At 46.0% G+C, this 27,061-nt stretch overlaps 1 protein-coding gene across 2 annotated transcripts; it reads left to right on the top strand.

Moving 5' to 3' along the window:
• Positions 1 to 207: 207 nt before the first annotated feature.
• MGST1 (microsomal glutathione S-transferase 1) lies at positions 208 to 19,186 on the top strand. Of its 2 annotated transcripts, none has more exons than XM_053256869.1 (4): positions 208 to 640; positions 10,011 to 10,159; positions 11,958 to 12,052; positions 16,476 to 19,186. In XM_053256869.1, exons 2-4 carry the CDS (start codon positions 10,034 to 10,036, stop codon positions 16,720 to 16,722), a joined length of 468 nt encoding a protein of 155 aa, XP_053112844.1. In that variant the 5' UTR covers positions 208 to 640; positions 10,011 to 10,033; the 3' UTR covers positions 16,723 to 19,186. The 2 variants fall into 2 exon arrangements, with proteins under 2 accessions (XP_053112844.1, XP_053112843.1); XM_053256868.1 differs by having other exon boundaries at positions 224 to 714.
• Positions 19,187 to 27,061: the final 7,875 nt, after the last annotated feature.

The following is a 27,061-nucleotide window of genomic DNA, read 5'->3' on the forward strand; positions in this document are numbered from 1 at the left end:
CTTTCTCTGAGGAGCTCAGAGGAGTGCACATGGCCCTCCATATTTCATCCTCACAACAACCCTGTGAGGTAGATTAGGCTGAGACACTCACTCAGAGAATTTCATGGCTGAATGGGAATTTGAACCCTGGTTTCCCCGATCCTAGCCCAACCCTTTTAACCACTGTACCACCCTGGCTCTCTGAGCACGAGCCGTATCATGCAACCAGAAGTTCTGCAGACCAGAACTGGAAATCTAGTCGGGTGAACGAACTCCAGAAAGCAATCGTGATTCCTCACCTTCTCCCTTCACGACTCTCTCTGGGGAGAAAGCAAACTCTCAAACAGTTTGAGGCCTTGGGCAGGAGGAAGGAAGAGACGGCCCAGCACGCCTCTCTCACCCTTTGCCCTGCTTTCAGCTTTCAGTGGAGCAAAGGCTGAGAGAGGCGTGTTGCTATGGGTTGGTAGTGTGTGTGTGTGTTGTGTGTGTTCAGATGCTGTACCACCGCCAAGTGGGAGGGGAGGAGGGAGGCCGGCTGCAGAGGGGTGTGTAATGTCGATTACAGAGCAAATGTAGGTGGGGAACTTCATGCGGGGCGGGCTGATAGATGCATGCAGCTCCGGAGGGCAGAGAGTGCAAGAAAACAGCCAGAGACAAGCCTGTGAGTATCCTTGCTCCCTGCAAACCGTGGTGTGTGGATCCGGACAAGACAAAAGCATAAAAAAACAAACCCAGGTGCGTTTGCTTTAACCTGTCGCAACAGATGTTCTCTTCTAGCAGAAAACTTTGCAGGGGTTGCACATCTTGTGACTGGACTTTGCTTTGGGTGTTGTGCAACTCCGGTGGAAGTCTTGACGGTGGCTGGGCCAGGATGTGGGTCTGGGAAAGGGGGTGGGGTGCGTGGGGGGTGGGGAGAAGGTTCCCATGGAGACAGGGAACAAAAGAGCCACGATATGTGCCCTTCTTTCATGAGCTGGGCATAAAATGGTCAGGGCCTCTCACCACGCCCTGGTCTTCTCACATTGCCCAGGCAAACCTGCTTGCCAGCATTTCTCAAGGAAAATATGTTGCTTTGTGTTACTGGAGAACTTTGTTTCTCATGGGGGTGGGGGGGGGGAGCAAGGGACTCCAGAGCAAACAGGAGGACACAGCAAGCTGTGTGGGGGTGCTGGAAACAGGGATGCCGTTCATGTGTTTGTCATCATCCACTTGCAAATAATTTTTGTTTGTTGTTAGGCAGTAAACGTGAGATCAGCACAACCGTCAGGCGGAGCACAGGCGCCAGTTCACTCTCAGTTCCGGATATCTGAATAACTGTTCCCTACAGGGGAAGAGGGACTCTGTGGGCTTATTCAGATAATATTCCTCCTTGCTTAAATCCATGCATGCACCCAGGCCTGCCCATGCAGTTAAATCAAGGGCGTGCTTCTTTTATTTCATAGGAGGGTATTTGGGTGGTGTGTAGAGCAGTGGTTGGGGATGAGGCCATACCCAGTGAAAGAACATCTGCTTTGCATGCAGATGGTTCCAGGTTCAATCCCAGCCGTCTCCGGGTAGGTCTGGGAAAGACTCCTGCCTGAAACCTTGGAGAGCCACTGCCAGTCCGGGTAGTCAATACTGAGCAAGATGGACTAGTGGTCTGACTCTGACTCGGAATAGGGCAGCTTTCTATGTGCCTATAAAGAGTCCTGCTGCCCTAATGCAGTAGAAGAACACACCGGGAAAACATCAGGATGTGCCAAGATGTAAGGATCTGTGTGTCTCTGGCAGGTCCCTGTTTAAACTGGGTGGGCCACTTTGGTGGGAGGGGAGAAGATCATTCAAACCAGCCTCCTACCATTTAAATATTATCATTATCATTATTCATTCGATTTCTATACCACCCTTCCAAAAATGGCAGTTTATACAGAGAAACAACAAATAAATAAGATGGCTCCCTGTCCCCAAAGGGCTCACAAACTAAAAAGAAACATAAGATAGACACCAGCAACAGTCAGAGGGCATCATCTGGCTCAAAGCACAAAATTTACTTCTGAGCATTCTAAAAACAAACTGAATTATGCACATCATTTAGTGTGACTGCTACATCTAAATAAACCTATATCTTTAGAATATTACTTTAGTAGATTATTTTGTTTAAGTGGGCTAGGGGTGGGGGTATTTAGAACAAGTCTAACATAGACCTGGTTCTTACAGAGGTAGTAAACCTGTGTTTGGGCTGTTCCACTTCAGCGGTCATGTGACTAATGGCTCCTTTTGCATGAAAATCCCTGCATATAGAAAGCTAGTGTGTCAGGGAGAAGGCATCCCATCCTATGACTACGGCCTGCAGTGTAGACACAGGGTTACCAACTCACTAAGAACCAGACTGTAGCTTTTTTTAAAGCCAGGAAGTCCTCCGTTCTTGTAGAGTTCAAGCGCTACACCCTTAGAGATGGAAAATAGGAGGCAGCATTGCAATACTTTCAGCTTTTAGTGTGTCATCATGTTTTAGGGTCCTGATCATCCGGCCTGCTGTGACCAAATTTGCAATGATGATTTAAAGGCTTTTAAAAGTTTCTTTAACACAAAAACTACGATCCCATCCCATCGATGGTGCCAAAGGCATGGAAATGAGAACGGGCAGCAAGGTTCTCCAAAGATTACTCCAACAATTTGTTCAAAGTTACCCTAACTCTGGCCCTATCCCTTTCCTCTTTGAAAAAATGACTGCAATTTCCCCTTAATTGTTTGGGGGCAGGGTTAAAGAAGGGCTGATAATGCAGAGAAAGCTGTAAGTGCCACAATGCTATAACCAAGCTTCCATCTCTAGCAGGGTAGATGTTGCCAAAAAATCACTATGAACGTTCCTTCCCTGAGATGGTACTGATAGTCAAAACTTGTGAACCTGTCTTGTGGATTACAAGATACTGAGCCCATTCTCATGCACAACTTAACCTGGGCTAGGGATGCCCACCCTGGGTTAGACTGTGTGTAAGAACCACTGGGATTGGCCCCAATCCCGACGGTGCCTCAGCAGCAAACATGCCAAAGAAGCCTGCCAGTTAGCCAAGGTTAAGGGCGTTCTCATGCCCTTAAACACCATCTAACTGCTTGTGTATCCGCACCGGCTGCTTGCAGCCAGCGCCGAGACACTGTGGAGATCCTAGAAAGTGCTGGGGAGATCCCCCCCAAATGCACTTGCACATTTGAAATTATGGGATTTCTGGGGGTTGGGACAACATGTCCCAGCCCCTGACCCTCAGCGCTGCCAGGTATCCACCTGGGTATGTGATCCATGTGCCCAACACAGACCCAACGATCATCTGCGGGGGAGGTAAGTTTCAGAAGCCCCGAGGCCTTCCCACTGATTGTGGCCAAAAATGTCTGTGTGTGTGTGTAGAGGGAGGAGGCTGCTTTACGAAACATGAGCTTTATTCAGGGGCGTAGCTAAGGGAGAGGGGGCCTGTGTTCACCCCTCTCTCTGGCAGCCTGTTGGAGTGAAGGAGATAATGAAGAAGATAGGAGAGGTGGAGCTGGGGGGCCCTCAGTTGCTCGGGGGCCTAGGTTCTTTGAACCCATCCGCTCAATTATAGCTACACCCCTGGCTTTATTATTACTCTTGGCACAGACAGTATTACAGAGCTGGCTCAAACGGAGCAGGTTCTCCCACTTGAAACATCCATAGAGCAGGTAGTGGCGTTTTTTAATGTAAATAAATCCAAGGTGCCTGTGTTTGATTATTAAAATATAATCCTCGTCTCTGCACAGCAGCAAATGATGGACTTATTAGTGCTAAAGATTCATTACTCTGCTCCAAATGAATTACTTTGAGCGGCAAATGCAGTAGTTGGTATTTTTTTTAAAGGAAAAAGATATGCATTTGCAGGAGGGGAAAGACATCTTTCCACTTTGACATGAGTAGGGCTGAATGAATTGCATTTATTTGTATAAGCACACTTCAATCAAGCTCGGCAAAATGTAAATGATGTGGGCTCTCCTCCCCCATGCCTCATTCCTTCAGGGAGGGGCAATCCCAAGCAATTGCGGGTGGAAACTGACAGATAAAAGTGTTGCTGCTTTGAAACTGTGGTGTTATTGTGACCCTTGGGAAACAAACTGGTGCACTTGGAGATAAGAAGGAAAAAATTGTGCAGTGGTGCCAGAGAGGTAACTGCAGAATCCTTTAAATAGGCGGCATATGTGATGCAGTTGCTTAAGGCCCAGTGAGAACTTGAACACTGGACAGAAGGTTATTTTATTTTATTTTCATTCATTCATTCATTCATTCATTCATTCATTCATTCATTCATTCAATTTCTATACCACCCTTCCAAAAATGGCTCAGGGCGGTTTACACAGAGAAATAATAAATGAATAAGATGGATCTCTGCCCCCCAAAGGGCTCACAATCTAAAAAGAAACACAAGATAGACCCCAGCAACAGTCACTGGAGGCACTATGCTGAGGGTGGATAGGGCCAGTTACTCTCCCCCTGCTAAATAAAGAGAATCACCACATTAAAAGGTGCCTCTTTGCCAAGTTAGCAGGGGACTAACAGGTTGGCTGGTCCCAACCTGGAAGTACTGCACACAAGGCCAGAAGCTTTGGTGCCAGAGGCAGAACATGCATTGTTCTGCTCATCCCTGTTTAATAATAATATAAGAGCTAGAGCCCAGTTCAGACATTATGCTGTATGAGTGTGCAGATGTCTGTACACTCGTACGTGCGTTTGTGTGAATGACTGTACCTGGGTTTATTTTAAAAGTGAACCTGGATACAGGCTCTTCAAATGCTTGGTACAGATAGGAAATGGACTTCTGTACTTGCGTTCAGCATAACATGTGAATGTTTGTGCCTGTGTACAGACCTGTGCCTGTGTGCACTTGTGCGAGTGTTGAACATAACGTGTGAATAGGCCTTAGAGGTTTCCAGGCAGACACTGGATGGCAAGGGTTGCTGTACCATGGTGATCCTCACTATTTTTCAAGCAGAGGCCACTTTGGCAAAAAACAACAACTACCAAAAAACCCAAACCGTTTATTATGAGAGCCATTTCCCACTGTGTTGACCCTCCACCCGTTACTGTGCTTTTCTAAGTGCTAGGAGGGCCCTTTAAGACAGAGCCCTCTCTTAAGAGCTCTGTGGGGAAAGCACTGTGAAGGACTACCCTTCCCTACACATGCCTTCCAAGATGGTACAGAAGATCAAGAGGGCTCCATTTCCCTTAAAGGAGTCCGTGGCACTGGACAAAGCACAACACTAGGCTTGAGCACGACATGTTTCAGAGGCCATTGTAGAGGCCTCCAAAACGTTTCGGCAGCCAAGGACATTTCAGTGTTTCGGTAGCGGTGGTTTCTCCTTAAGGGCGGCGGAGGGTGCATTCACCCTTCCCACCACATTTCCCCCGTGGGCGCTCCATTGTTTTGAAGTCCCTCGGGGCGGCAGCGTTCCTCCCTGCCGCCCCGTTGCCCTCATCGGCCGGAAGTGGCCGGAAGTACCGGATGTCCATGCGCCCGTCGCATGCACGCACATGACCACCTGCCATGCATGTGCGTGCACGTGACAGGTGCATGCACAGCCTATCCCCAAAGGGCTCACAATCTTTCAAAAGAAACATAAGATAGATACCAGCAACAGCCACTGGAGGGATGCTATGCTGGGGACGGATAGGGCCAGTTACTCTCCCTTTGCTAAATAAAGAGAATCACCACTTTAAAAAGGTGCCTCATTGCTCAGTTAGCAGGGGACTATTATTCACACGTTACGTTCAGCAGCACTCCTTCAATTTGGCTATAGTGTACACAGGTATAGATCTGAATTCTAGGGGTATGCAGAACATTCTGTGATTGGAATGTATCAACTCTAAATGGCCCTATTGAGTCTTCCAAGCTGAGAACAGAACGCCTTTCTAATGAAGGGCCTGTTCCAAGCTCAGAACAGAAGAACCCCATTCTGGGTTGGAACAATCTCAATATTCCAATGCGTCTTGCCATAGAAAATTTCTAGCCATTTTATATATATACTAGCTGGGCCAGGCACAGAGCATCTGTGCTTCCGGCCAGCCCGCCCACCCACCGCTGCCTTTTTCTTTCTCTCCCCCTGCCGCCCACCCACCCCTGCCGCTTTGAGCTCTCTGCTTCTCCCCCGCACACCACTTTCTGCCCAGCTGGCCGGCTTCTCCCCCCCCCACTTCTTCTCCCCCCCCTCATTTTCTGGCTGAGTGGCTGGCCAACCTGCTTCTTCTCCACCCCTCACCAGCCGCTGCTTTCAGGTGGTCCGCTGCTGCAGCTGCCATTTTCTTCCCTCCCACCCATCCCATGGCTATCCGGCAACTCTCTGAACTCTCGTGAGAGCTGCCACGCTTGGGATTAGCCACGGGTATGCCTTAGAGAATGAAATATATAGGTTTTTAATACTCTTGGATTCAGCATGCTGATATTGCATCATGCTATAGTATGTTATAGATTATGAGTTGTGATACAAAATGTTCTCATGCCTCTGGCAAATGGGTGGAACTCCTTGAACTAGATTTCTCTCCTCTTTTTACATGGAGCCACAGTAATGGCACCAATCCAACTGTGTACACAGTTGACCCCTGTTCACACACTGAGCCCATTCACATAGGAAGCTGCCATATACTGAGTCAGACCATTGGTCTATCTAGCTCAGTATTGTCTTCACAGACTGGCAGCAGCTTCTCCAAGGTTACAGGCAGGAATCTCTCTCAGCCCTGTAGTTTGTTGGTTCAATTAAAAAAAAAAATCTTGTCCTATAAAAAAAAAATCTTGTCCTATCTTGGAAATGCCAGGGAGCGAACTTGGAATCTAGATGCTCTTCCCAGATCAGCTCCATCCCCTAAGGGGAATATCTTCCAGTGCTCACACTTCTAGTCTCCCATTCATGCCCGGGTGGGCTGTGGGATAGGCGGACAGCGGTAAGGCTGCACAAATCTTACCTTCCCCCCAGATGAGCCATGGAATGTTGCTGGAAGCACGAACCACTGCCAGCCAATCCACTGCTGTGCCAGGCAGCACAGAGCTCTGGAAGCTGGGACTATGTTTTCTGGCCTCTGTGTATCCCACAATGCACTGCATGCCAAGTGCGGTGCATTGGGGGATTCCCCTAGGAGATGGGCTCTCTAGGCAACCATCTCTGTGTCTCCTCAGGCTAAACACAGCCCAAAGAGACATTCAATCCTGGAGCCCGGGTTGACGGCGTGCTGGCGCCATTAACTCAGGTGAAAAGCCAGGCTAAAAAGCTGGGCTAGGTCGTGCTGCCCCGCTAGGATTGGGCCCGATCCTGGCTGTTCTCATGCGCAGCCTAACCCAGGCGGGGCTTCCCCATGTTAAATGCACATACACTACGTGTAAATAAGTATATGTGCTCACAGATCTGTGCATGCATACCTTGTATACAGACTGCACATGTGTTTAGCATAACATGTGAATGGGGTTCATCTGTGTACACAACTGCACACAGTGTATACAGTCACATACTTCTTATCTGTACCATGCATTTGTGGGAGTCTGTAGCTAAGTTCAGTTTTTACATGAAGCATGTACCGTTATTCACACACACACAAATGTACATATGTCACCTGTATGCACATACAACATTATGTTTGAATAGGGCTCTAGTCCTTTCTGAAAATGGGAGGTCATGCCATATTTGGAAAGGAGATGGGAGGTAGGTGAATAGTCAGCTTCCTCCAACTCTTCCAAAAAGACCTATCACCAATTTTCTGGGTTGGGGTTTACAAGTACATGCCACCCTGGCACGTAGATTAAGGGAGGAACTATAAGCAACACCCTTTTGTATGTGAGTTCCTCCTTCCGTTAGGAACACACATGCACACCGACATCCATGGGAATATGCCCCTTCGGTGGATCCTAGTGATAAATTCTAACTAACCGTGTGAAGGCCATTGCTGACTTGGCTTTCTTCCGGGGTAATTGCCATTTGAAAGAGCTAGAACTAGCTTACTGGATTTGTTGGTATAGCACATTCTTACAGAAGAAGATCATGGGCAGCTAGCATGTGAGAAGGCAGCATGGGCCAGCATGGCCCAGGGAGCAGCCGTACGGTGTCAGCGTAAAAGCCCCCCTCCCTGCCTTTCAGTGTCTGCTCACTTTTTTCCTTGATTAACCTCATTCTGTGCTTCTGCAGTGTAAACCTTTGACCCATCTGCTCCTTAATTATGGTGTTATCTCTTCGGAACACCCATGCAAATACCCAGACAACAAAGATTTCTCCCTGCTACTCTCCAAGAGTTCGGTTGGTCCCCCCCCCCACACCCAAGTTCCACTTCCCCACCATCTTAATTCTCTCATTTAAAATGAGGTCAGACCTGTTTATTTCTTTTGCAAATGCTTCGTAAACAATTCTAAACTGGGTTCTGATTAAAAGAGCTTCACGCACCCTTTCCTCCTGGACTTGGGAACATTTTACTTATTCTAACATCATTCTGACGTCTGCACCAATTTTCAACCAAAAGGGTCTCAATGCCTTCACATTATGGGGAGGGAAGAATTGGGGTAGGGAAGTCTAACACATATAGCATAACTGGCCCTATCCACCCCCAGCACAGTGACTGTTGCTGGTGTCTTATCTTACGTTTCTTTTTAGACTGTGAGCCCTTGGGGGACAGGGAACCATTCTATCTGTCTATCTATCTATCTATCTATCTATCTATCTATCTATCTATCTATCTATCTTTCTCTGTGTAAACCGCTTAGGGAATATTTGTTGAAAAGCAGTATATGAAAATTTGTAGTAGTAGTAATAGGGGAACATAGGCAGCTGCCATATACCAAGTCAGACCATTGGTCCATCTTACTCAGTATTGTCTACACAGACTGGCAGCAGCTTCTCCAAGGTTGCAGGCAGGAATCTCTCTCTCAGCCCTATCTTGGAGATGCTGCCAGGGAGAGAACTTGGAACCTAGATGCTCTTCCCAGAGCGGCTCCATCCCTTGAGGGGAATATCTTCAGGGATGTGAAAAGGGCCAAGCTGGACAAGAAGAGAAGAGCACCACTGCATTGCAGAATGGCTTCTTCCAGGTCTGGAGTCAGGCTACCTCTCTGAGTGCCAGTTGCTGGGAAGCAGCAGCAGAAAAGGTCCCGCTTGGGTGCTTCCCAGAGGCAGCTGGTTGGTTGTTGCAAGGAAAAGGATGCTGATGTAGATGCACCTTTGGTCTGGTTCAGCAAAGCTTCTTGTTAGATTCTTATGCATCTCCATCCTTTGGAACTTTTTTTTTAAAAGAAGAAGAAGAGCAGCCATAAGGTAGGGAGCCAGTTCAGGGTCAACAACAAAGAGGGGGGGGGATTTAGCTCTTTCCCCCATTCTGTTTTCCTGATGAAACTCACCCCATTGTTGCAGGGCTGGCCATCCTCTAGGAGAACCTAGGTGGTAGGCTAGGGCACCAATTATTGGGGGGGCATGGGGTGGGGGCAGGCACTGCTGCCCCACCATGAATAGACACTCTCTGCATGGCAGCTGGGGTGGGCGGGCAGTGAAGAAGGAAACTATACCTCTTGAGATCTTTGTGTATAGAACTTTTGAGTGCTCAGAGTGCTTCAGATGCACAATCTTGATTTCTAAGCAGTTAGCTTTCACTCGATACATACCAGCCTCATTCACACAACCTTCCACTGTGTAGGAGGAGGGCCTAGCCAGGGTAGGAGAGCCAGACACGCTCCTGATTGGTGGTTGTGTACACCCAAACAACGAGGTAGGAGAATGCTGGGAAGAGAATCTGGGCAGGACATGGCAATCCAATCCTGCTCCTGCCTCCCACACAATCACTCTCCCCTCCTCCTACGTTGCTCTTTGAGTTCATACGATGGGTGCACCTGGCTCTCTTACTCTGGTTGGGTGCTCCTTCTACTCAGGTGAGCATCATGTGAAGAAGCCTGCTGAGTGTGACCGCAAGTTGAAGACAAACGTGAGTCAGCGCTTGTGAAAGCTACCAGCGTCCTCATATCTGTCATGTGGCAGATGCACTGATGTCACATCACTAGTAGCATTCTTCTTCTCAATGTCTCTCCCAGGTCTTCAGTGAAGAGGGGCCAAAATGCTGGACTTTAGGGAAATGATGGATGTCGAGGTGCCCATGGCGTATGCGAAATATTCAGTTTTAGTCCTTGTAAAAATGATGTTAATGAGTCCTCTAACGGGGTTCTACAGAATGAAAAAAAAGGTAAGATACAGAACCTAGATCAAATGAAGTGATTAGAGCTAGAAGGTGGTGTGTTTCTGAAGATACCTGATAGCTACATGTCTGTAGGTGGGGAATGAAAGAGGGCTTGTAACTCCCCAGGGAGGAATGGGTCCCAGGTAGTCTTTCCCTTGTGGGGTCCTTGCTACTGGAAGGCAGCCTGTGGCAGAGGGAACATATATATTTGGTACAGCAGAACTTCAAAATCTGGGCTTCTCTCTGGCAGAGGCATAATTTATAGGCATTCCAGGTTTTTGCTTTTTCTGTCTGTATACAAATCTTGTGCCCAATTAATGTCACACCGTTCTAGCCAATCAAATCATCTTAATGGGTAAATCTAATAGAAAGGTTATTAATTCAGTCAAAAAGACCTCAATAAACTGAATGATGCCGCATTGCAAAACGTTACAAAACATAACTTAAGCTCACATTCAATAAAGGGCTGTATATCACTAAGCATGCATAAAAACTAGAAAACCAGATATAAGAAGACCCAGAATAGTTGATAATTTATAAACTAACTGATTAATTGACTAAACTGTTTTGAAACAGTGGCTGGCATCCAGACGAACCCTGCACTTGTGCAGCTAACAAAGTTGTGCACATGCCAGAAGGTTATGGAGGTGCACGAATACGACGAATATTTATATACTGCTTTTCAACCAAAGTTCCCAAAGCGGTTTACATACAGAAATAAATTAATTAAATGGCTGCCTGTCCCCAAGGGACTCACAGTCTAAAAAAGAAACATAAGAAAGACACCAGCAACAGCTGCTGGAGGGATGCTGTGCTGGGGGTTTATAGGGCCAGTTGCTCTCCCCCCTGCTAAATAAAGAGAATCACCACTTAGAAAAGGTGCCTCTTTGCTCAGTTAACATCCCCATGAAGAGAATGGAAAGGCAACTTCTCCCGGCTCCTTTTGCAACCACTGACTCCACTGCCACTGCAGCCATCACCCCCTCCCCGCTGCTCACCTGCCACTGCAGCCATCACCCCCTCCCTGCTGCTCACCTGCCAATGCCGCCTCTCCCCCTTCCCACTATCCGCTTCCCTGATGCTTCCACAGTGGCTCCACTAAGCATACAGTAGCCATGAAGAGCAACTGGCTAAGATTTACCAGCCACGTCACTGTACAAAGACATTATGGCCTGTCTCCGGGCCAGTAGGTCCTTATACAGAGCCATGGCCAGTAAACCGTAGCAAGCCAGCCATGCCTTGTGGCTACTACACATTTAGTGGAGCCACCATGGAGGTGGCAGGGGGCCAGATAGTGGGACCCGGGGGAAGAGATGGCAGGGGAACACAGTGGGAGAAGTAGCAAGAGGGCTCAGTGGCCAGTGAGTGCAGCTCGGTGGCCTCTTTTCTTGGGTGGGCCTGTGTTCTTGGAACACGCCGGCCCAATTATAGCTACAGCACAGGTGTAGCTTGTGTTCCAGGACTTAACGCTGTGCTCGCAAGAAAGAATGAGGTTGCACAATAAGTTTGCAGAAGTAGATGCCCACATCCTATCCCATGCTCATCGCTCAAGTGAGTTTTACAGTTCCATTAGACTGTGCATCATGCTAGCCAGGGTCCGTGGGGATCAGCATTTATCCACCCCCATCCCCGTGGTGGGTGCTTGATCTCTGTGTTTTAGTGTGTTGTCCTGTAGTGCATATATGGAGGCAATTCTGAACAGAAAGGCTCAGAGCAGGGTGAAAACATGAGTTCAGTTTATGAATCTGCTTTTAATCAGAGCACTGTTGCTTCTAAAGTCTTTTGTGTTGTGTGTCTTGAATAGGCTTTTACTAATCCTGAAGATGCATCCTCTTTTGCTAAAGGAGAGGGTGCCAAAAAGTTCCTGAGAACTGATCCAGATGTGGAGCGTGTGCGCAGGTAATCCAGGAGATGTTCGTCAAAATCAGGTTTGGGTGATCACCACCCCACCCATCGTGTATTAGCTGAAGGATAAGAATCTACATGTATCTGCTCGATGTTCAGTAGGTGGATTTGTTTTCAATGGGTCCCATTCATATCTGGGTCCATTCACCCCAGAACTAGCAGGCCACAGAATGAATGGGATGAATGGCAATGAATGGGAGACTGTTTCTGGAACCCCCTTCTTTTGCTATTAATTTTAAATTTAAAAAGATTTAATTTTTAAAAAAATTAAAATTTTGCCACTTTGGCAAAAAAACCCTTCAGTGTGAGAGCCATTTCCCACTGCACTGAACTTCACTCAGTGCTGCACTTCTCCCAGTGCTGGGGAGGGCCGCTTTAAGAAAACAGAGCCCTGTTGTGCCCTAGTGCCATCTTGGAGGGCATGAACAGAGTACTGGGAAGTGTAGTCCTTCTTAGAGCTTCCTCCATATGGCTCTATGGGAAATGTGCTGGGAAGGACTACATTTCCCAGTGTGCCATATGCGCCTTCCAAGATGGTGCTTGGGTCCAAGAGGGCTTATTTTTCTTAAAGGCTTAGGCCCTGGGTATTTAAGAGAGCGTCTTCTTCGCTACGAACCCCACCGCACATTGAGGACATCTGAGGAGGTCCGTCTCCAGTTACCGCCAACTCGTTTGGTGGTGGTCACACAGAGATAGGCCTTCTCGGCTGCTGCCCTGAGATTGTGGAATACACTCCCTGCTGAGTTACGATCCTCCTCATCTCTAGCTATTTAAAAAAAAAACATTAGAAAACCTTTTTTTTTTAACCCAAGCCTTCTCAGGTTTTTAATTAAAAAGTACTGTTTGTTAATTTTATGATTTTTAAATTATTGTATTGTTTTAACTTTTATATGTGTTATATGTTGAACTGTTTTAACTTTTATATGTGTTTTAATTGTTGTTAGCCACCCAGAGATGCAAGTTTGGGCGGGGTATAAATAAAACAAAACAAACAAACAAACAAATAAATAGCCCCACTGGTGACTGGCATAGTGCAGCATTGCACAGTTGGAACAGTCACCTCTCTGTGGTGGGAGGGCTATGCGGAATATCTGATTTTGGCTAAAGCTTCACACAGGCCTAATAAACAATTAGTCATGGAGTCAGACTAATTAGTCATGGAGTCAGAGTTGATGGGAGCCACCACTGGCTTCCGGGCCTTGCAATGGAGAACGCCACAATCGTCATTATACAAGTGCAGAATGTTATCCTGGAGTTCCGTCAAGAAACTGGGAGAGGAATGGGCACTTCCTTTCACTGCTTTTCTGCAGCATGACGACGCAGGCAGAGGGCCATCCTGAAGTGGGAAAAGTTATCTGGAATGGTTTCCCTGTGGAAAACTAGGCATGTTTTTGAACTGGCATCCATTTGACTGGGTGTATGAGGTTTCGAACAGGCCTAATGGCGCTCCTGAATTTGATAACTTTATACGGATACGACAAATATTTATAGACCACTTTTCAACAAAAGTTACTAAGGCAGTTTACATAGATATAAATAATAAATAAAATGGCTCCCCTAGCCCCAAAGGGTTCACACTCTAAAACAGAAACATAAGAGAGACACCAGCAACAGCCACTGGAGGTCTGCTGTGCTGGGGGTGGATAGGGCCAGTTGCTCTCCCCCTGCTAAATAAAGAGAATCACCACTTTGAAAAGGTGACTCTTTGCTCAGTCAACATAGTCCCCTGCAACACATAGTCAGGGAAATCCAGCCGCTAGAGGGTATATCAGCTTTTAAAGATGGTCCAGAAGCAACTATATAGGTTACCAGATGTGATCCATAGGCAAACATTCAGATCTGGAAATAGCAGGCAATGTATGGAGATATTCTTGATAGCAAAGTTCTTTTCATAGTTCCCAAAAAGAGTTTGCATAGGGGATGTATGGAATCGAGGGTTGTTAGATATCAGAGGCTAGTCTGTCTTGTGCGCTTAAGAACATGCCCTGCTGGATCAAGCCCAAGGCCCATCTAGTCCAGCATCCAGTTTTGCACAGTGGCCCACCAGATGCCGCTGGAAGCCACAGGCAGGAGTTGAGGGCATGCCCTCTCTCCTGCTGTTACTCCCCTGCAACTGGGATTCAGAGGCATCCTGCGCTTGTAGCTTATATCCTGAAACTGTAGTGGCTGGTGATGGCAGTGGCCCCACTGGATGCTGGGTGGAGTGCCACCACCCTGTGCGGGATTGTGGACGGAGCGACACGGCTTGCAGGTGCTGCTTACACGATTGCAAGCACCTGCTTATTACGTCCTTAAAGGTGTCCCCCGGCGCTACCCTCACTGGCTGCGCCTGTTTCAAGATATAAGCTGCAGGCGCACAAGACAGACAAGCCCCTGATATCCCACTGCCTTCACTCAGCTGCTCCTGTCCTGGAAATATGGCGGACAGTGTTGGAACTGATCTACACATTCAGAAAAGAGCAAGTGGTGATAGTTCCCCTTGCCTGTAGCACTTCGTCATGCAAGTGGAGGATTGCCTGATCAAACTGCCTCTCATGTCAAACACAGGAAGCTGCCTTCTGCTGAATCAGACCATTGTCTACAGCAGGGATTCTCAACGTTGGGTCCCCAGATGTTATTGGACTTCAACTCCCATAATCCCAAACCAAAGGCCGCTGGGGCTGGGGATTATGGGAGCTGAAGTCCAATAACATCTGGGGACCCAATGTTGAGAACGCCTGGTCTACACAGTATTGTCTATATAGACTGGCAGTGGCTTCTCCAGGGTTACAGGCAGGAGTCTCTTTTGGCCCTATCTGGAGATGCCAGGGAAGGAACTTGGAACCTTCTGATGCTCTTCCCAGAGTGCCCCGGTCTCCTAAGGGCAATATCTTACAGTCCTCATGTATCCCTTCAAATGCAAACCAGGGCAGACCTTGCTTAGCAAAGAAGTCAATTTATGCTTGCTACCACAAGACCAGCTTTCAAACACTTTTCTACTTCCTGTAGAAAGCTAGCATATTTGAGCCTAATATTCTTCCTGGCACAGAGGGCTGGTTCAGATGAACAATGGCCTCGCACAGCCCTACGTGTGATAATGTTGGGGCTGCTGGTGGGAACATGCCCACGCCAAGGTCATGAAATGATCTGCGGATGTGATCATGGCACATCCTTTAATCGTGTGTGAAAGGTGATCTTCCTAATCACCCCTCTATGGATGCTACAAAACCATTGACTGACTGATTGATTGATAATTTTTATACCTCCTTTCATTAAAATAATCTCAAGGCAGTGTACAAAACATTTAAAACAATATAAATAGGCTTTGGCTAGTGTGCCAGCTGCGCCCCTTTCTCAAGAAGGCCGATCTGGCCATAGTTACCCACACCTTAGTCACGTCATGGCTGGATTACTGTAATGCACTCTACATGGGGCTGCCCTTGAAGAATATTCGGAAACTTCAGCTAGTCTAAAATGTGGCAGCTAGTGCAAAATGCGGCAGCTAGGCTTTTATCTGGAGCTGCCCACAGGGATCACATCACACCCATTTTGAAAGAGCTGCACTGGCTGACAGTTTGTTTCCTGGTCCAATTCAATGTGCTGGTTTTTCAGAGGCCATTTGCATCATCAATTTGTGTGGTGACACAAATGGCTTCCATGCACGTTGGCCCTCAGTGTGAGTGGGGGAGCGCCAGTGTGGCCGGGAGGGACGACCACCACAGATCTGCCCCCGCTGCCGCTAGGGAGCCCCCACAGTCACAGCTGGTAAGGTGCCTTCTCACCTGTCCCCTGAACCGCTTTTTAAATAGGGAATCACTCTTTGCTTGTAAAAGGGAATCCTTACTAGATTCCCCTTTATAGCAAGGCACTCGAACTGGACCGAACCGGTTCAACCCAGTTCTATAGTACAAACCGCTGGCCGGTTCTCAGACCAGTGGGTTTTGTCCGAATTTGGTTTGAATTCGAACCGAACCTCTGCTGCCGGTTCTGTGCACACCCCTGGTGTGAGGTCTCTCTTGATCTTGCACATGAAGATGCATGCTTTGGGTCTTTTCCCATTGCTACAAATGGATACACTTTAAATGTGCCAGGTTTTATTGCCTTTTCTTGTGTGTAAGCATTGGACTTAATAGGAGCCTCATGTACAAGGATGAAGGAATTGTTTCGATCTGATGAAGTTGCATCCGACTTTATATCCCTTGTGCAGAGAAGGAGAATGGATGTTAGCAGGCCTGTAACCAGCCTCCAAAAAAAAAATTAAAAAAAAATGGGGTGGGGGGATTGCAGAAGTCAGGGGAGGCAGGTTATAAAATATTCAGTGAAAACAGTCAGTGAGGCTGGCTACAGACCTGGATTTTAGATGTGTATGGTTGCTTTAGTGGGTAGCAAATATGAAAAGGGCCATAACACTGTGAATCCTCTTTGCTTCTCTCCCCAGAATCCACCTCAATGACCTTGAGAACATCATTCCATTCCTTTTCGTTGGATTATTCTATTCCATCAGTGGTGTTTCTCTCTCCACTGCCTTGCTGCATTACAGAATCTTCCTTGGGTCTAGAATCTTCCACACCATTTCCTATTTTATCCCTCTCCCCCAGCCCTGCAGGGGTCTGGCTTGGTTTACTGGTTACTTGGTTACCTTTTCAATGATATATAAGCTTGTGACCGTTGCTTTGAATATGTGATGGGAAACTGCCACTTTTCACACCAGAATTGCCCGGCCACAATAGCTCTCCAGTCTTCTACCTTCTGGGAATGCTCTCCACATTGATTCTTCTGCCAAGGAAACCTTACATGTCTGCTGTAAGATCCCAATGCATTGCAGACATGAGGTGCTGGTTAGGCATGTTGAAATGGTTGCCTTTTTTCAGCTGAATGTGGCCTGGAACACACTCAACTCTCTCCTACAACCCAAATTACAGGGAAGATCCATGAGTGGTAGACAACAGTCTTTCCGAGAAAGTTGTCCACCAGACCTGGTCCTCTCATTGAACCCCTGAGAAGCTTCTAGGGGTGGCCCAAGAACCTGAGGTGAGGAGCCAAATGTTGCCTTGCCTCAAGACCCTAGTGGCTGCAAGACCCTAGTGGGGGCCAGCCAGCCTTCAAGACTGGCCCTTGCAAGCTTTGAACATAGCTTGCAAGGGGAGGAGGGGAGGTTTCCAGTGGCCTCCTCTTCTCTCCTCCTTCTACCTACAAACATTGCAGTGAGTGTGAGGAGAGGTTTTCCTTGCAAAGCCTGCAAGGGTCAGATTCGTCCTCATGAGCAGAGCTGCTCCAATGGCAGTGGTGGAGGCCATCTTGCTGCCATGATGGTGCCTCTCTAATTTGCTGCCACCTCACCTCAGCTCATGAAAGGGTCTCCCATGGAAATTTCAAAGAGTTCCTCAGTTCACAGTTTGAAACCACTGCCATACCATGATGTTCAGATGCCTTTCTGTGCAACGGTCGGGCACCCTTGTGGGGGTTTCAATTATTGAAGCTCCTCTATTTTCATTCACTGGCCTTGCTGTTATTTCTACACAATTTCTTCACTTTTAATACTTAAGAAATAGCCCAGAACCTTGCTCAGCATTGCCTAAAGTATCCAGGATCTTGAGGCAACTGCTGTTCTCTGCTGCATGATCGTTACTTTAGGTAATCTTTCTCTTTGGACAATGTTTTACTTTTAAAAGTTAAGGGCTATTGGTCATGATAAATTCAAATGGCATGGCATGGTTATTACTGTTCATGAGTTTCTTGAGGCACCTAGTTGGTCACTGTTGGAAACAAAATGGTGGACTAGATGGAGATTGACCTGATCCAACAATTCATTACTTAGCTTAGTTTGTTAACAAACAATTGGAAGCCCATCCCAGCTTCTGAATGAGTAGGGCTATCTTGTTCTGAGTTGATCTAACTCCATCTAATTCAGTATTATCAATCCCGAGTGGTAGAAGGATTCCACTGGTTATGATGAAATCTTGCCTAATACTATAGGAGGGCCAATCAGGCAATTGGTTGAAGGGCTTAATTTGCATGTGAGCTCAGATCTGGCATCTGTTTCTAAAGTTGGGATGAGTTCTGACATACATGAAGTAGTAACAAGTGCCTGTAAGCATGTGGAGGGTCCAATAGTACCAAATCAGGTCAACTCAAGCATCCTACCCCCGAGATCTTCCACTCAACCACTTTACATACAGTGAGAAGACAGCTGTGAATGCAGTGACATTGCTTCTGTTTGAAAAGGACTACTGGAGGAAAGGGACAAATTTCCCTGCAGTTCTGGGGAAGTTGCATGGTTTTTGTGGGGAATTGTAGTCTTTTCAGAGATGGCAGCGATGATGGAAATGGCCACAACCTCTGAAAAGACCATGATTCCCAAAATACCTTGCAACTTTCCCAGAACTGCAGGAAGAGGAAATGAAATGACCCTTCTTCTGGAAGTTCTCTTCAAACAGAAGCTGCATTGCTGCATCTATTTCTGTCTACTCCCTGTTACTAAAGCATTTAGGAAAGATGCTGAGGAGTGGGGCACACTGGCAAAATGGCTGAAACATTTTGGCCCAAATCAAACCTCAACCCCAAATCGAATTGATGGGCAGTTCCAAAGACTGAGGTGGCCCCCAAATTAAATTGTGTCTGCTTTATAAAATCCTACAATCTATCTATACTCTGAGGTGACCTCAGAAAGTCATCCTACAGGTTGTAAACGCATAGACAGAATTGTAAACCGATAAACAGAAACCCATGAACAAAGGTTTTAAGAGGTTTGAATGGTACATTCCTTGAGTATCATTCAGCATTCCAAATGATGTTATCAACAAAACGTTTGCTTAAGTTTTGCTGTGTTCATTAAGATGGTTTTTGCTCCAGTTTATAGTAACTCTGCTATAATAATGATATAATTCTGATATAACACTGAAATTATTATTTCTGAGATTATGAACAACTTTCTTATTCCCGTTAGGGAGGGGAGTCTCTTTCCCCATCTTCTCTTTCACGTATTGCTTCACCTCAGTGGAATGCCTTGTGTAGGGCAGGCTTTAAGATTTTTTAATGTATAACAACTCTTTACTGATGGCATGTACGCATGGTAATTTTCCACAGATGCTATTTTGGGATGTATCTTTTTGAAGCATAAATCAATAAAGACAAGAGCAAAAAGAAAAAGTGTGTTTGAATTTTTGGGCTATTTTTTCCCCTTCGACTCCTCTAACTGCAGTCAGCAAATGGGATGTCACAATGAATCAGAGATTCAAATCATGGAGTTCTTTGAAGAATATTTACCTTAATAATAAGATATTGCAAGCAACGCCAACCCTTGTTGTAAAGGAGACTTTGATGCAAATTGTTGTCTGTAACCCAGTGTTGGAATAAACTCACGGAGCAAAATTTTTCTAAGCCTGATATCTCCATTTTTTAAAAAAGGTTTGAATTTGTTACCACAGCTTTAGCAGTATGGTCTGTGTAGCAACTTTCTTTCATTATTGTCATTATTGGAGCATGGATAGAGAGTAGATAAGAAGAAACAAATTCTCCCCTCTCTCACAGCTCTAGAACCAGTAGTCACCCTATGAAACTGATTGCCAGGAAATTTAGAATAGACAAACGGAAGTACTTTTCACATAGCACCTAATTAACCTATGGAATTCTCTGCAACGGCTTGTGGTGATGGCCACTAGCTTGGATGGCTTTAAAATCGGCTTAGACCAATTTATGGAGGACAGGTCTATCAATGGCTACTAGTTTTGGGGGCTATTGGCTACCTCCTGGCTCAGAGCCAGGATACCTCCAAATACCAGTTGCAGGGGAGCCAACATCAGGAGAGGGCATGCACATACCTCTTGCCTGCGGGCTTCCCAGATGTATCTGGTGAGTCACTGTGGGAAACAGGGTGGTGGACTAGATAAGCCTTGGGCCTGATCCAGCAGGACTGTTCTTATGTTCATATGACCCATTGACCAACATCCTAATTAAGGCTGCACATTTGCAGCCAAGTGATGCAAATGATGACATTTGAATAACAAAGGCCATCATGCCAAGGAACCCTGCATTTATTTATTTATTTATTCATATTATTTATTTATATGTGTGCAGCCAAGTGATGCATGCCCACAATGGCTATTCAGCAGCATGGCGGCTCATGTGGGGAGAACAATTTTTGCCAATCTCTCCTTTCCCTGGAGGTGCTCTGTTGAACCCAGAATTCTATCCCTAAGGATCACATAGCTGAAGTGGGATTGCAGCCACTACAGGCATGCACCCATTGGCATTCATTAGCACGCAAGCCTTTGTTGTTCAGACTTTGTCATTTCCCAGCCTCGTTTTGGTCCCACTACTATTCCTGGGGCCAAAACACATTTATGCCATAGTCTTCCTCCAAAGGAACATGAGATGCTGCCATATACCAAGTTCAGACCATTGGTCCATCGAGCTCAGTATTGGCTGCACAGACTGGCAGTGGCTTCTCCAAGGCTTCAGGCAGGAGTCTCTTCCAGCTCTACTTGGAGATGCCAGAGATTGAACCAGGGACCTTCTGCATGCAAAGCAGATGCTCTACTTTATGTATGTATGTATTTGTTTGTTTGTTCGTTTGTTAAATTTATACCCCGCCTTTCATTAAGAAAATCCCAAGGCGGCTCACAATAAAATTTAAAAACAAGATTATAAAAAAGACACATTTAAAATATTGAGCTAAAAATATATAAAAACATCTGATTTTTTAAAAATTAAATGAAAACGCATAAATAACTGAGTTACAGCTATTGACTATCTTTTGTGGGACTGTATTCAATTTTACAGTGAGAGTGAAATCCTCTTCCAGTCTCTCCATTCTGCCAGTCTCCCTATTAGATCGCTACAAGAACTGTTTTCAGACCGCCGAAACTGGTCAATAGCTAAGAATCTTTTGTGGCGATTTCTCAAATCGACCTGGCTTTTTGAATGACTGTAACCTTATCTGAAGATTTCCAGTAGGTGGCGTCCTTATGGTCCTGGTACGCCATTACCTCCTACAACAACAAGAAGAGGAGTTACAGCCCCATCCCAAAGAAGGTTTGGGAGTATGATTCCTGCATATGAATTGCCTTGCACTGATCTAGCCTGTTGGTCCATCTAGCCTGGTGCTGTCCATCAATTGATGCAGCTCTCCAGGGACTGAGGCCAAGTACTACTGGCTTAGATCCTGATAGGGACTGAACCTTGGACCTAATACATACAATGCATACTTTCTAACACTAAGCACTGGGTCCTTCCTGTCCCCTGAAGAAAGCTCCCCTCCTGAGTTTTGGGGCTTTTTGCCACCATCTGGGGCCTAATAACCTAACCTTCCTCATTACATATCCATCTAGCCATCCTCTACCTCTTGGAATGTATTAGGAGACTCTACTATAAGAAAATTTTCATATTCTTGCCCATCAGCTGTTAGGACAGAGGGCAACATCTGAGGGTATGTCTGTCTGTACCACATTATGTCTAGGGAAATGGTGTTCCTATTTGTCTAATCCCTCTGAGGAAAATGACCTTTCAGGTAACTGCCAACGATTCATTATCTATATCAGTACGATTCAACCTTTTCATGCCAGGGACCCCCTTTAGTCTCAAATTGCAGCATGGGCCCATTTTCATTTTTTTTGTTACAGCTTTTGTCTGCCAGTCTCTCGGCCATTCTTGCGAGCTCTCATTTTCCTTCTTGCTTTCCTCCCAACTCTTTCTCCTCTGGGGAAAATAAATTGCTAAGGTGGGGGGGGGAGGCATTGTGATGATGCACATACCGATGTCACACTGGGGCAGCTGCAGAAGAGAGCTGCTGGCCTGAGGATAGCTGGGAGGATTGCCGCGGTTTAGGAAGTGGAGGCGAGCGGTGGAGGAGCAGGTATGCACCTGTTCTCTGTTTTAAAGGTGCAGGGGATGTGTTATGAATCGCCCTTCAAATTGTGATTAATGTACATCCCTATTTTAATTCTCTTTTGGTTGTGCCCAAGTCATCCAGGCTGTACTGCTCTAAGAACGTAAGAACAGCCCTGCTGGATCGGGCCCAAGGCCCGTCTAGTCCAGCATCCTGTTTCACACAGTGGCCCACCAGATGCCTTTGGGAAGCCCATAGGCAGGAGTTGAGGGCATGCCCTCTCTTCTACTGTTGCTCCCCTGAAACTGGGATTTAGAGGCATCCTGCCTCTGAGGCTTGAGGTGGCCTATAGCCCTCCGACTAGTAGCTGTTGATAGACCTCTCCTCCATGAAGTTATCCAAACCCCTCTTAAAGCCATCCAGGTTGTTGGCTGTCTCCACATCTCGTGGCAGAGAATTCCACAAGTTGATTATGCATTGTGTGAAAAAGTACTTCAATTTGTTGGTCCTAAATTTCCTGGCAATCAGTTTCATGGGATGACCCCTGGTTCCAGTATTATGTGAGAAGGAGAAGAATTTCTCTCGATCTACTTTCTCCACACCATGTATGATTTTATAGACCTCTATCATGTCATATCATTTCTAAACTAAACAGACCCAGGTGTTGTAGCCTTGCCTCATAAGGAAGGTGCTCTAGGCCCCTGATAGTCTTGGTTGCCCTCTTCGGCACCTTTCCCATTAATTAGCACTGCTAATTAATATTGTCTGGAGGCATGGAGTTCAAGTTCTAAATCAAGACGTTTGTGTAGGAAATCCATCAGGGAGAAAGATAAGGCCTACATGCCCTGCTGCTAGCTACATACAAGGAAACCGGAAGGAAGATGAAGGAAGTCTCTCTCTCTCTCCAGGTGAGAGAATGAAACCTGAGACTATGAGTCTAACAAAAGGGAAGTAAAGTAGAGAAAGTATGGTTGGAGAGGGGATTCCCTTGCTCACTATCTCTACCCCAAATACCTCCAGTGGCCAATAGGGTGGCTGGTGCTAAGAGTCGAAGCTATCAGGAGCTGCATCTCGACATTGGCAGCCCTGTTAGAGGTGCCTGCCCCCACCACCTGGAAGTGGCACCCTCTGCATCCCTTCCTCCATAGTGTCCTGCCCCCCCCCCGTGGCACCCCACCTAGCAGCAGCCCTTCTCTTTCCACCATGCACGCAGGGTGCCCCTTCTCTCCCCGCTGCGTGTGGTGGTGGCAGCAGTGGCAGGTTGCTCCTTCAGGGAGGCTGCCGCCACCATGCATGTGGCGGGGAGAAAAGGGGTGCCTCACATGTGGCCTGCGGTCCATCACAGTGAGCTGAGGTCTGCCACTGCTGGGGGCCCTGACGAGTGAGTGAGCGTGGCGGCCCTGACGGCAGCTGCATAGGGATTCTGGGAACCCATGTGCACAATTACAGCTCCGCCCCTGTGTATGACATTGCCTTGTTGGGGGGTATGTGTGTTTGTGTGTCCTCATAACAACTTTGCAATGCCTGCACAATTTGCACCAATTGGAACAGATGTTGTGATGATATCATGCATACCAATCCAGGATGAAATGGAGAGAAGAGGTGGTCTTGTGGTAGCAAGCATGACTTGTCCCCTTAGCTAAGCAGGGTCTGCCCTGGTTGCATATGAATGGGAGACTAGAAGTGTGAGCCCTGTAAGTTATTCCCCTCAGGGGATGGAGCCGCTCTGGGAATACCATCTAGGTTCCAAGTTCCCTCCCTGGCATCTCCAAGATAGAACTTAGAGAGATTCCTGCCTGCAACCTTGGAGAAGCCGCTGCCAGTCTGTGAAGACAACACTGAGCTAGATGGACCAATGGCCTGACTCAGTATATGGCAGTTTCCTATGTTCCTATGATGGCTGCTCAACAAAATGTAGGTGGATAGATTAGTTTTTACCTGAACTGCTTGTTTAAAGTTGCAGAACTGCTCTGGAAATTGTTGGGAGGGGGAGGTGTGAGATCACAGGCACAACACAACGTACAAAGCATTAACTCAAAAGGCAGTCGTAAGCTTTTCTATGAATGCAGCCAGAAAACAAAAAGGGGGGGCACTTCAGCTGCCCCGAAGCAAATGGCCATACTGATAAAATGAAATAAGTTGGGGCGTCACTCAATTAAAGCAATCTTAGGGCTGGTTTGACAATATCCACATGCGCCCCCACCCATGCAATTAAGAAGGGTCACATGCTGAGAGTTACATCTTTCCCACATGTACTTCAATAAATGGGGCTATTAAAGGGGCAAAGGAGTGGGTGGGTGGGGGGTCTGGGAACATGATGGGTGTGAGGAAGGGGGTTTTCAGGCTGGGTAGGTTGGCGGGAAGTAAGCTAGAGATTATTCTCTGGCTCCAATTTGAATCCAGGCTGATGTTGAATTTGGGGTTCTTATTGCTTGCCTCTTATTTGAGCTATGCATTACAATCCCTGACGCTCACATCTGGCAAGCTTCATCATCTAGCCAGAGCCCACCTTATCGGATACATCAATTGGTCACTGCAGTCAGCAGGTACATATGCCTGGAGTAAAGATATATGGAGAAGAAACATGACTACACAGTCAGCCCCAAAAGCATTTCACTTTCCGTCATGTAATGTCTGAAATGGCACTTAATGAAAAGCACTTTGTCCACTAAAAAGGGCTAGAGCAATAATTGTTACTCGAGTTTGAATAGCAACTACAGAGTCTTCTCTCCCCCCCCCTTACGTCCTTCTACAAGTCAATGAGTTGATGCATTACTTTATCTTTGTTAGCGTTTATGATAATATTGCTTATTATATGTTGTCGTGTTCCCTTATCCGGAGAAACAAATCTCAAGGCAATATGCTAGCCTACAAAAGCTACTTTCTGTTTGAATAAGTGGTTTTCAGTCACCACTAGATGTCCCTCTTTGGCTTTTTTTCCCCCTTCAAGGGGTGGTGGTGAGAATTCTGGCATTTCCTCTAAGTCCTTCTGTGCACAGCAAAATAGGTGTTGGTTCCCCAGTCTGGCAAGCAGGGACATTTTGCATGCTAAAGAGAAGAAATTCAGGACGGCTATTAAGAATATTTGAGCTTAAGCACAGTAATACCACAACACAAATCTTGCAGAGAAATGCAGGTTAATGAGACTGTGGAAAAAATTATAATGGACTGAAGACAGAAACAATAGTGGTTGTTTCCCCCTCTAAGGGTCCCATGTAGTAAGATGCTGAGGCACATCCCACTATCATAAGGTTTTTCGGGTGTTTGGACTGAATACTTCAAACACGTGTGCACTTTGTTTAAGCAAAGAAAGCAGCAGGACAAAATAAAAGTTTGTGTGTATATCAAATGAAATGATGGATTAAATCATGCTGTTTTCAGGTATGATTTTTGTATGTCTCCAGCCTAAAGAGATACTCCTGCTCTATTAGGTATCACCTGAACAAAGAGGCACTTTTTGATTATCTTAAATTTAGCAGGAGGAGAGCAACTGTCTCAGTACAAGCCCAGCATAGCCTCCCTTCAGTGGGTGTTACTGGTGTCTATCTTACGTTTCTTTCTTTTAGAATGTGTGATCTTTTGAGAAAATGAATATTTATCTCTTTCTCTCTTTCCTTTTCCATGTAAACCACTTTCAGAACTTTGGTTGAAAAGCAGTATATAAATATTGGCAGCCATAGTCGAGACCTGCCATGAAATACTTAGCTAGTTAGTTCAGTATGTGAAAACTGGCCTTCTGAACATGATTTAATAGGAAAGCAGCATACAAATGTTGATAATGATAATAATAAATAAAGAATATTTATATACCACTCTTCAGCAAAAAAAAAAAAAGGTTCACAAAGTGGTTACCTAAATAAATAAATATGCATTCTCAATTTCTATTTTAAATTTAAACTAGGAAGTGACAAGTCTCTTTGGCACATGACAGAAGCTTGTCGGGGCATAATTTAAACTGACTCAACAGCCAGCCTCCTGGGAACTTGGGAACTAGTTCTGAGACGGAGGGGTAGAGATCACTAACAGAGAATTCTCATTCCCCTTAGCAAACTGCAGTTATTAGGATTCTTTGGTGGAAGCCATGCCAGTTAAACTGAGAGAAGTTTGTGGAGTAGATCTGCCTAAAGAAACGTCAGACTCTTCAGCATTTCTTTCTGTTATTTTCAAGGCAGTCTCAGGGACTGCCAGAAGTTGTCCCAGAGATTCCTTACAGGCCCTGGACCATAGCTTTAGAGCCACTCGAATACACAATAGAGAGTCCATTGCACAGTTCAGTTGGTGATGGAATTGTTAATGATGCAACCGCTTTTTAAGTAATGTTTCTCATTTGGACACCACAGTGCATTCTTATTTGTATTTCATCTCCTTTCCATGCCACTTTATCTATGTCTGCGCTGGTGGATTTGCAACCCAGGAGACTGCTTAATCATTTGCTGCTCCTACCTGAACCTTCCTTGTATGTATTTAGTATTACTTTGCTTTGAGACAGGAACATATGGAAAAGGTATTTTTAATTCTCATGGCGAGGCTTGATTACTTAAAAGATATTTCATCCCCTTCTGCCTGAAAGAAAGCATTCAAAATCTCCTATATTTTCTTGTGTAGGAAAGGAAAAACAGTCTTACAAATAGAACCAAGGAAACTATTTGTTTTGGCTTTCTGAAACTTTTATTTTTGCAATTGCACCACACCCCACCCCCAACCAAATGAAAGACCTATATCTGCATGAACAGTAACCTACTATCATTTATTTATTTCATTTGTATCCAACTCTTCCTCTAAGGCCAGGTTTCTTAACCTTGGGTCTCCAGAAGCAGTTTGACTACAACTGCCATCATGCTTCAGCCATTGTTGCTGGGGATAATATGAGCTGCAGTTCAACAACATCTGGGGATCCCTGCTCTAAGGAGTTCACAAGCAGATCAACATATACGCCCTTTCCCATGTTTTATCATCACAACAACCTACCTGTGAAATAGGCTAAGCTAAGAGATGTTAAGTGGCCCAAGGTTACCTAATAAACTTCACCTTTGGGTGGGAATTTGAGCCCAGGACCTCTCAGTCCTAATCTAACCTGCTAATCATGATACCACACTCTGCAATGGGTGTATTAGCAATAATGTCTGGACCACAGCATACATTTGACACATTCCTGAGGAACAGGTGTGTCATGAATGGTTTATGCTGAAGGAACAGAG

Source organism: Hemicordylus capensis, chromosome 5 (genome assembly GCF_027244095.1).
Source record: "Hemicordylus capensis ecotype Gifberg chromosome 5, rHemCap1.1.pri, whole genome shotgun sequence".
NCBI classification, from domain to species: domain Eukaryota; kingdom Metazoa; phylum Chordata; class Lepidosauria; order Squamata; family Cordylidae; genus Hemicordylus; species Hemicordylus capensis.